We start from the raw sequence: 9,940 nt of genomic DNA, 5'->3' as shown, positions 1-9,940 counted from the left end.
GTGAAACTATCCTGAGCAGACGGAGCTATCTCTTGCTTGGATTACTGCTAGTTTCTTGCCACTGACCCCTAAGGACAGGGAGATATCCTGTGACTTTTCATATATAGCTGTCAATGCTGCGCGGTCTTCTCAGTCTTTCAGCAAAAATTTTATTTTATTTTTAAAGCTTTTATTTATTTGATAGAGACACAGCGAGAGAGGGAACACAAGCAGGGGGAGTAGGAGAGGGAGAAGCAGGCCTCCCACGGAGCAGGGAGCCCGATGCGGGGCTCGATGCCAGGACCCTGGGAACGTGACCCGAGCTGAAGGCAGACGCTTAACGACTGAGCCACCCAGGTGCCCCACAGCAAAAAATTTAAAAACCTGATCACTTCCTCTGCTATTGCAGAGTAGCTTAAAAATAAAATTATTTCCCTTGACATCTGTAATAATTTACATGTCTCCAACTGTAATAAGTTGGAAACCAATTGTTATTCAGGCGTATAGCTTAGGTAACTCCCCCCCCCCATTTTATTTATTGCTCCTACTGAAAGCTGAAAATTTCTTACTCATCGTTTAAATCGGTCTCTTCCAATTAAAATGCCAGCCTAATTGTGACAGGGACCTCCTTTGCAGGCTTCATCACGGCACTCACAATCTTCCAAACTCCATTTCTACTCTGAGAAATTGTCAGATGGATTAAGTCCATTTACTATTGCATTTCACAGCTATTTCACCTTCCTTCACATCAAACCTAGACAGTATCTTTGCACTTTATGGGCTCCGAATTAAAGTATCTCGCCCGAGTTTAAATATGAAAGGGCACAGCTCTAAGCTGCTCCAAAGTCTATGCAAACCCTGTCCAAAAATCCAGCGTGACCACAACAGGTGGCTGAGCTGAGAGCAGTAGGCAAAAACACTGCCAGGTGTTGCCCGAGTTGGCGCAAGGCCCTTTGGGAGGGGGCGGGGCTTTAGGACACTATCTGCCCCCGGTCGCTCGAGCTGACGTCAATGCAGCGACGCAGAAGATTACGGGAGAGCCCGTGCCTCTCAGACCCCGGCGGCGAGTGCGATGGGTACACTTTACGGCTTGCGGGTAACTGTTTTTTTAATATGTGTTGGGGGAGATTCTGGGTTCGGGCTTTTGGAGGGTCCGGATGGGCTAAAGCCTCTGCCGCAGTCGTCAGGCCTTCTGAGTCTCGCAGGAGGCAGCATCCAGCAGGGGCTTGTGTGAGGGAAGTGAAGTAGGGTGAGGCCTCGGGCTGGCTGTGCAGATTGGTTCAGCCTCAAGGCCACCGCCTCGCCTGGGATGTGTGTCAGTGGCGTCTGGCAGGTTGGTGTCCTGCAAAGACTAAACTGACCTGTGTGATCTCTCCAGAGTTACCCAGCCTCAGACCCTCGGCTCCTTCATTCTGAAGGAAATAAATCTGCTCCACCTATTGGTTTGGAAGAGCAAATGAAAAAGCGTTGTGGGAGCTACAGAGTGCATTGTTATTAAATGTAGTTGCATAATGTAAATTAAGAAGCCAGTGGATACAGCAAAATAAAGTTTCTAGATTATTTAACTCTCTTTAAAATAACTGATAACTTGGGAAGAGAAACCCTTGGAGCGCGAGAATTTGTTGACACTCTTAAGACCTTTGATAACTTCATAAATAGCCTCTAGTGTTACAAATGAAGTAGCGAATATCTTAATGATTCCATTACATATAAAATCTGCTTACCAGATTTGCTGCCCCCCCCATGAGGTCTCAGAAATGTTTGGTGTCCAATAAGTATTTTTTTAAGTATAGTATTTTTTTTATTGGAGAGAATGTATTTGATTGTTAAAATAAAAACGTTACGCAATAGATCTTGCCTTAAGTCTCTGTAGCAACCACTGGGAAACTGGCAGTTAAAAGTAGAAAAACATCTGAATTACATAGATGTGTGGTGAGTGTTGTAATTTGTCATAAAAATGGTATTTTTTAAAGTTAACTTTATAATCTTGCCCCTTTGATGTCAGGTATTTTGGAGTATAATCAGAATGTCTTCATGTGGAAAATTAATGGCTGTAATTGTTTTTGCATTAAAAATGCATTTTGGGGGGATACATACAATATACCATTTTTGTGAAAATGCCTTAGAGTGTAAGCCATTTGTCTCTCTAGCAGGAGAGCGTAGCAGAAGATATCCTTCTGCACTGACTATACCTCCTGTGAAAAACGCATTTGGCATAATTAATGCGTGCTATGGACAGTCTTTATATAATGATCATTTGTGTGTATGAGGAAAAGTTTAAAATTTTTATCTTGTACATTACAAAATATTTATAGAAATGCTTATTAAAAACTAAGTACCACAGTTATGTTTTTAAATTTTATATTTAGATAACGTGGCATTTTCAAACCTTATGGGTCTCAATGGTTGTTGGTTCATTTCGCTCTCTTTACGAATATTTTGTTTACTAATTCATATAAATTAAATGATATAGGTAAAAGTTAATTTTATTTTGAATCAATGAAATCAGTTCTAATATGTATGCACAAGTAAAAAAAAACTAAAGTAGGCTACTTGGTAAATCTTACCTGCTTTTGAAATACAGAAAAGAGTTCACAGAAGAGAAAAAAAAATCACCTTTATTCTCAAGGAAATACTAGCAGTTATTTCTTCTAAATCGATGATCCCTAAAGTTTTTTTTGATGAAATACTGTTTAAAATCTTTATATTTTTATTGAGAAGTCCAGACAATATTGTATTGATACAGTGCTTTGAGTTATAACACTATGGTTTAAATTTAAATGGATTTATTGGCAGTTTAAAAAGAGAATAAAGAGGTTATTCAACATTTATAAAAGTGACTTGATGTGACCTCTGAAGTATTATAATAAATAATATAGTTTATATATAGTGGACTAAAATTGGGTGGATTTAGGTAGTTTTCTTTTTCCTATCAAAGGTTTGTTTTGCTGTCACCTAAGTTCAGTTCCTAAAAGCACAGTTTATTTGAGTTAGTCTTTTGTGCATGATTTTAACCACTTTATCTTAATCTGGAACGATAACCAAAGAAAAATGAAAAAATTAAGCATGTAGTGCTTTAAATTGAGTTTTATTGGTTAATTTTTTGTTTTTTCCCATTGTGGGCAGTTGAGAGAGACTACATATGTACCTGTTTCATTCTCCCCTGTGTATACCGCTCCTCTCCCAAATTTTCTTCCAGCACTGACCCAGTATTAGGTCAGGGGTATCAGATTAATTTTCAGCCTCATTGTTCTCACCACAGACCATTCCTGGTTTCTGAGATTAATAACGTTTTTGATATATTTATTTTTGTGAGGAATAATTTATATAGAAGTTTCTCTTTCCCTTTCTCATCCTACTAGGTTCCCTAAAACTCCCTGTCCCCATAATATTTCTGTATATAGGTAGAGTTCTCTGCTGCCAATGATGTTTAGAGAAACCAGTGAAATGACTCTTCAAGAATTGGTGCATCAGGCTGCCTCCATTTATTCAGATAAAATAGCTGTATGTTTTGATGAGTGTAACAACCAGCCTCCAGTTTATTACACCTATAAGACTGTGGTTAATGCTGCTTCAGAATTATCAAATTTCCTGCAATTACACTGTACCTTTCAAGGAATTCGGGAAGTTGGTCTCTACTGCCATCCTGGGATAAACTTACCCTCTTGGATTTTAGGGTAATTGTTTTAATATTAAATTTTTAGTTTTCTAATCTAACTTATAATTCTTTAATACATAGAATATGTTGTAACTTACTATTCTGTTTACTATTTTATTTTTATGTATTGCTTGTTAGATTTTAGGCTAAAGGAATTCATATTTATCCCAAGATTATTATTTTTCTTAAGGATTTATTAAATTCTTAAAAGATTTATTTGACAGAGCACAAGCAAGGGGAACGGGAGAAGCAGACTCCCCGCTGAGCAGGGAGACCGATTTGGGGCTGGTTCCCAGGACCCTGGGATCATGACCTGAGCTGAAGGCAGATGCTTAACCAACTGAGCCACCCAGGTGCCCCTACCCCAAGATTATTTTTAATCATTTAAGTTAGTTAATCTGAGTTTATGTAGGAGAGACCAGAAGTTTTCGCTAATAGAACACTTAAATATCTCCAAGATATAAGGGCTTCATTTGTCTGCCAAAAGAAAACAGTCATAAATTCTGTTATATTAGAGAAAACAAGTATTTCAGAAATATTGTAACTGTTTTTTTCCCGAGACTGAAGTTCTAGGTACTCAGGTATTCAGTAAGTGAATGAATTAATAAATGAAAGTTTTGAATGATGGTTCATAAAAATTGAGCTATGAACTGAGGAAGACACTAATTCAAAAAATCATTTGCAAAATGTTCATTAAGTTCTAGAATATTATCCTTATATAGTGATTTCTGTACTTGGGTTCTGCAGTAAATAAGAGCTGCTAAAGAATTAGAAAAGTTGATACTCATCCCATGGGATGTGTGTTAGTAGATTAATTGTATAAATGTAAAGCAAAAAAAGTTAAAATTTTACTTTCATCCAATCATTGACAAAATTTTATTGAGAATTTCCTACAAAAATCTATTGTCTCCAAAGTATACCTCAAAGTGCTTTTTTTAAATTTTATTTTGAAGTAATCTTTGCATCCAAAGTGGGGCTCAAACCCACAACCCCAAGATCAAGAGTCCTATGCTCTACCAACTGAGCCAGCAGGTCCCCCTACCTGAAAGTACTTTTAGTTAAAACAACTAACTAATTTTGGATCTTTATTGCCACTTAAAAATCAGTTTTAAAGTTGTTTCCCTCCCCCTTAAGGTATCCTGGATTTGGTGAAATGTCATTTTTAGTATAGATTGTATTAATCTGCATACTAGTAAGTTTCATATGGATATTTAGCTTATGTTATCTTAGTTAGATGAAGAAACAAGACTCTGCTACCTATTTGGTATTTTAGTAGTAGTGTTAACCAAGTACATTCCACTGTAATACATTAGCTTTAAAAAAATCTTGGATTTCTGTATATTAAGTGATAAAAATTTAATAACGGATATTCGGTCTTAAAGACAAAATAAAAATAACTATAACCAAAGATGTGTCAACAAAAATATTGGGCATTTCTGATATAGTCAACAGTAAAGTACGTAGAAAAATACTTAGATGATTTTCAGCAGATCTTCTGTGCTGACTCTGTACTGTTTCTTTAGAATTCTCCAAGTCCCTGCTGCTTATGCTCCTCTTGATCCAGATGCACCACCAGCATTATCAACTCATTTTATGAAAAAATGTAATCTAAGTTATATTCTTGTTGAAAAACAGCAAATTCATGTAAGTGTGTGTATTTAAATTGTTTTTTTTATGTGTTATGTTTATTTTTCAGTTGAAGGTTGTGTGTCTGTCCATCCATGTCCACCTTTTCTAACTGCAGTTTTTCAGTCTCAGCACTTTTGACATTTGGGTTGGGTAATTGTTGTGAGGAGTGTCCTGTATATTATAGGTTGTTTTAGCAACATCCCTGGTTTCGACCCCCTGGATGCCAGTAGCACCCTCCCCCCCCGAGTTGTGACAGCCAAAATTGTCTCCAGAAATTACCAGATATCTCCTGGAGGCACCCTTTACCCCCTACAATCTGTTGAGAAACACTGCTCTATAGCATGAACGTGTGTTCTAGATGTATAATAAGGTACTGCATTGTTTCGAATTTCCTTTCTCTTTCCAAAGGTGTTTCTATACTAGGAAAATTTTATAATACTTGCCACAAATATAAAAGATAAGTGTTTCAATTTACAGTGGTCAGCAACATTAAAGAATTATAACCAGGCTTAAATTTTGAAAAAGAGATTAGCACTTTCCAGACTTCTCTGGAAAACTAAATTTATTTTTTAATTTTTTAAATGACTGCCAACCAAATACCTAGCCAAGGAACACTGCTTTATGGGTAATATTTGGTGTTAGGTGTTCAGCAAAATGCATCCCATGTTTCATTATTTTATTTGTAAAATATTTTTACCAAGGAGGAATAGAGCATTATAGAACATATATTTAATTTAGCCTGTTTTTACCCTTTTCCTATCTGAACCAATTTATATTTGAGGGTAACTTAAATACATCCACCTATGTATCTGTATGTGTGTGCATCTCTATCTGTATATATAGCAAAAAATATCAAGAGCTTGAGATATATGGAGGACTTCCTAGAGAATCACGGGTATTAAAGTCTCTAGAAAGAGACAACTGAGGTATAATAGGCTACATATAATGGGTTAATATTCTCTAAATAAACCTATTCGTGTCTAGTCAAAAGTTTTCTTCTCAGATTGGTTATTTCTTTTTTGATGTAAGCAAAACTAAAACGGATGTGACATTTTTTTTTTTTTTTAAGATTTTATTTATTTATTCAACAGAGGGAGAAGGAGCACAAAAGCAGGGGGAGCAGCAGAGGGAGAGAGAGAAGCAGACTCCCCACTGAGCGAGGAGCCCGATGTGGGGCTCGATCCCAGGACCCTGGGATCATGACTCGAGACAAAGGCAGACTCTTAACTGACTGAGCCACCCAGGCGCCCCGACATTCATTTTTCTTAACCTTGGTGAAAGTTTTATAAAATAGGTGGTTGGGTATGAGAATTGTCAGTATCAGGTATTCTTTCTAACTGGTTATATGGAGTTGGGCACATAGAAAATCCCCTAGAAAGTACCTTGCTTCCTGTTCCATGACTTTGATGTAAGTGTTCCTCCTTAACATATGAGCAATCAAATATTTATTGAGCATGTATAATATGCTCAGCATCCACTAGAGCAGTGGTTCTCAGTTTTTTGTAATGCTGTCAGTAGGGGCACCTGGGTGGCTGAGTTGGTTAAGCGTCTGCCTTCTGCTCAGATCATGATCTCAGGGTCCTGAGATCGAGCCCCGCATCGGGCTCCCTGCTCAGCGGGAAGCCTGCTTCTCCCTTTCCCACTCCCCCTGCTAGTGTTCCCTCTCTCGCTGTGTGTGTCTCTGTCAAATAAATAAATAAATAAAATCTTAAAAAAAAAAAATCAGTTGTTGAGGTTTATTGGACATACAATAAAAATCACCAATTTTATGTGTATATTTTGATGAGTTTTGACAAATGTAAACAGTTAGGAAAGCCGGTCACACCACACCTGACCCCTAATATACAACAACAAACAAACAAAACACTATAGGCTCTTGCATTGTGACCTTTTTCTCTCATTTCTCTTATTTTTCTCTCATTTGTCTTTTATAGTAATTTCTTTGATGTGAAAACTTGTTATGTTTCATTAAGCTGCTTTTTATCAACCTAAAAAGGTATATTCAAAGGAGCCTCACTTTTAGCATGTAAAAATTGAATTTAGCATCTTTTTATCCAAATTAAGTAAATCTGTATTAATCTATCTCCATCTACCAAATACCTGAGCCAGAAACTCTGCAGTCTTCTTAGACTCACTCTGTATCCAGAGAGTTACGCAACCCTATTGACTCTTGCTCATAGGCTCTGTCTGTCCACTCTTGTTGCAACAGACTAGTTCAGGCCTTATATGCATATCCCAATTGTTGCAAAAGTTTCATTAGAAGACCCTCACTTATCAAAAATCTTACCAATTACCAGTCTGTCCTTGATGGAGTAAAGTCTAGACTATGCTGTTGCCACCTTCAGTTGGATCTCATTGCTTATAAGGTGCTTATAAGGTTAAGGTGTAAACTCATTAGTATTGAGTATATACAAAGTTATTAAGGATAGCATCTCCTCTTCTACTTACCTTCTCCCTCTCCCCCTGTTCTTCAACTTATTGGAATGGTTAACATTCTCCACAACATTAGCTTTCTCGGGTCATATACTCTGCATTAGGTGTTTGAATAATAAAGTACTCCTCTTCATTTGGACAAAAGCTTCTTATAACCCAAATATTACATATGATGTAGCAATCTCAGACCTTCCAGACAGAGTTAAATTCAGTCTCCTATTCCCATTAACATTTCAAGCATATTCATTGTCATAGTTGCCCTACAGTTGTATGTTTTTATGTCTTTTTATTTTGAAGGTGACATTGAAAATAAAGACAGCACTTTATTCTTGCAGGTTTTGTTTTGTTTTTTTTTAATTTTATTTATTTGACAGAGACAACAAGAGAGGGAACACAAGCAGGGGAAGTGGGAGAGGGGGAAGCAGGCTTCCTGCCGAGCAGGGAGCCCGATGTGGGGCTCAATCCCAGGACCCTGGGATCATGACCTGAGCCGAAGGCTTAACGACTGAGCCACCCAGGCACCCCTATTCTTGCAGGTTTCTAATTTATTTTTTTAATCCCTAGTTATATAGAAGTACTCAAAACCATGTTGAAGGAGTAAATGAATACTTTGTATTACTTCTATGTAAAAAAGAACCTCTTTTAACATATTTATACTGTGAACTTTGTTCCCCATGTAACAGAAATTCAAATCTTCCTATGAAGTATTATTGAATTATGATACACTTAAAGAACATAATGACCTAGTACTCTTCAGACTTCACTGGAAAAATGTTGAAGGGAGCTTGATGCTAAATGACAGAAAACAGAAATATGAAAAAGAAAAAACGGCAGACAACACAAATTCTGGGAACAGCAATGAAGAAAAGTCAGATGAGCACCTGGATGTGAGGCTAAATCATTGCCTGGCCTATGTTCTCCATACATCAGGCACTACAGGGATACCTAAGATTGTCAGAGTCCCTCATGCATGTATAGTGCTGAACATCCAACATTTTCGGTGAGTTCTGTCCTTCAAATCCTTCTTCAAAACTTGTATTTTAAAGTCAATCAGAGAAAGACATGTATCATATGATCTCACTGATATGAGGAATTCTTAATCTCAGGAAACAAACTGAGGGTTGCTGGAGTGGTGGGGTGTGGGGGGGATGGAGTGGCTGGGTGATAGACATTGGGGAGGGTATGTGCTATGGTGAGCGCTGTGAATTGTGTAAGACTGTTGAATCACAGACCTGTACCTCTGTATAAGTACCGCGCGCTAACCGATTGCGCCACTGGAGCTCCACAGACCTGTACCTCTGAAACAAATAATACATTATATGTTAAGAAAAAGGAGAAGATAGTAGGAAGGGAAAAATGAAGGGGGAAAATCGGAGGGGGAGACGAACCATGAGAGACTATGGACTCTGAGAAACAAACTGAGGGTTCTAGAGGGGAGGGGGTGTGGGGGGATGGGTCAGCCTGGTGATGGGTATTAAAGAGGGCACGTATTGAATGGAGCACTGGGTGTTATACGCAAACAATGAATCATGGAACACTACATCAAAAACTAATAATGTAATGTTTGGTGATTAACATAATAAAATTAAAAAATAAATAAAAAAAAGAAAGAACTTGTATTTTAAAGGGGAAAAACATTTTTTTAAGGATTTTTATTTATTTATTTGACAGAGAGGGAGAGCACAAGCAGGGGGAGTAGGAGAGGGAGAAGCAGGCTCCCCGCTGAGCAGAGAGCCTGATGTGGGCCTCTATCCGCAGGTCTGTGGGATCATGACCCGAGCCGAAGGCAGACACTTAACCAACTGAGCCATCCAGGCACCCCGAAAACATTTTTATAAGTAAACTACCCCCGATGTGGGAGTTGAACTCATTGCATGTTCTACCAACTGAGCTAGCCAGGCAACCCAAGGGAAAAATTTAATTTTTATTTATTTTTAAATTATTTGAGAGAAAGAGAGAACAAGCAGTGGGGAGGAGTAGAGGGAGAGGGAGGAGCAGACTTCCTGCTGAGCAGGGAGCCTGACACCGGGCTTTATCCCAGGACTCTGGGATCATGACCTGAGCTGAAGGCAGATGCTTAACTGAGTGAGCCACCCAGACACCCCCAAGGGAAAAATTTTAATCTCTATTCTTTATAACTTTTTCTAAAGATTGATTCATTTATTTGAGAGAGCACGCACGTTGAGTAGGGGGGAGGGGCAGAGGGAGAGAGAATCTCAAGCAGACTCCCCGCTGAGTGCG

At 38.2% G+C, this 9,940-nt stretch overlaps 1 protein-coding gene across 6 annotated transcripts in view; it reads left to right on the top strand.

Moving 5' to 3' along the window:
• The first annotated feature begins 977 nt into the window (after positions 1 to 977).
• AASDH (aminoadipate-semialdehyde dehydrogenase) overlaps positions 978 to 9,940 on the top strand; it is a 41,977-nt gene continuing 33,014 nt past the window's right edge. For 3 of the 6 annotated variants that reach the window (XM_078068688.1, XM_078068687.1, XM_036120745.2), the window contains exons 1-4: positions 978 to 1,075; positions 3,384 to 3,656; positions 5,161 to 5,281; positions 8,383 to 8,699. In XM_078068688.1, the coding sequence (XP_077924814.1) occupies positions 3,403 to 3,656; positions 5,161 to 5,281; positions 8,383 to 8,699 (692 nt within the window). In that variant the 5' untranslated portion in view covers positions 978 to 1,075; positions 3,384 to 3,402. Of the gene's footprint in view, positions 1,076 to 3,341; positions 3,657 to 5,160; positions 5,282 to 8,382; positions 8,700 to 9,940 lie in introns of those variants that run through there. The other 3 variants (XM_078068686.1, XM_078068689.1, XM_078068690.1) reach the window with 3 other exon arrangements.

This window comes from Halichoerus grypus, chromosome 3 (genome assembly GCF_964656455.1).
Source record: "Halichoerus grypus chromosome 3, mHalGry1.hap1.1, whole genome shotgun sequence".
Classification (NCBI taxonomy): Eukaryota; Metazoa; Chordata; class Mammalia; order Carnivora; family Phocidae; genus Halichoerus; species Halichoerus grypus.
Note: the sequence above shows the minus strand (reverse complement) of the source record. Positions and strands in the feature narration are given on the sequence as shown.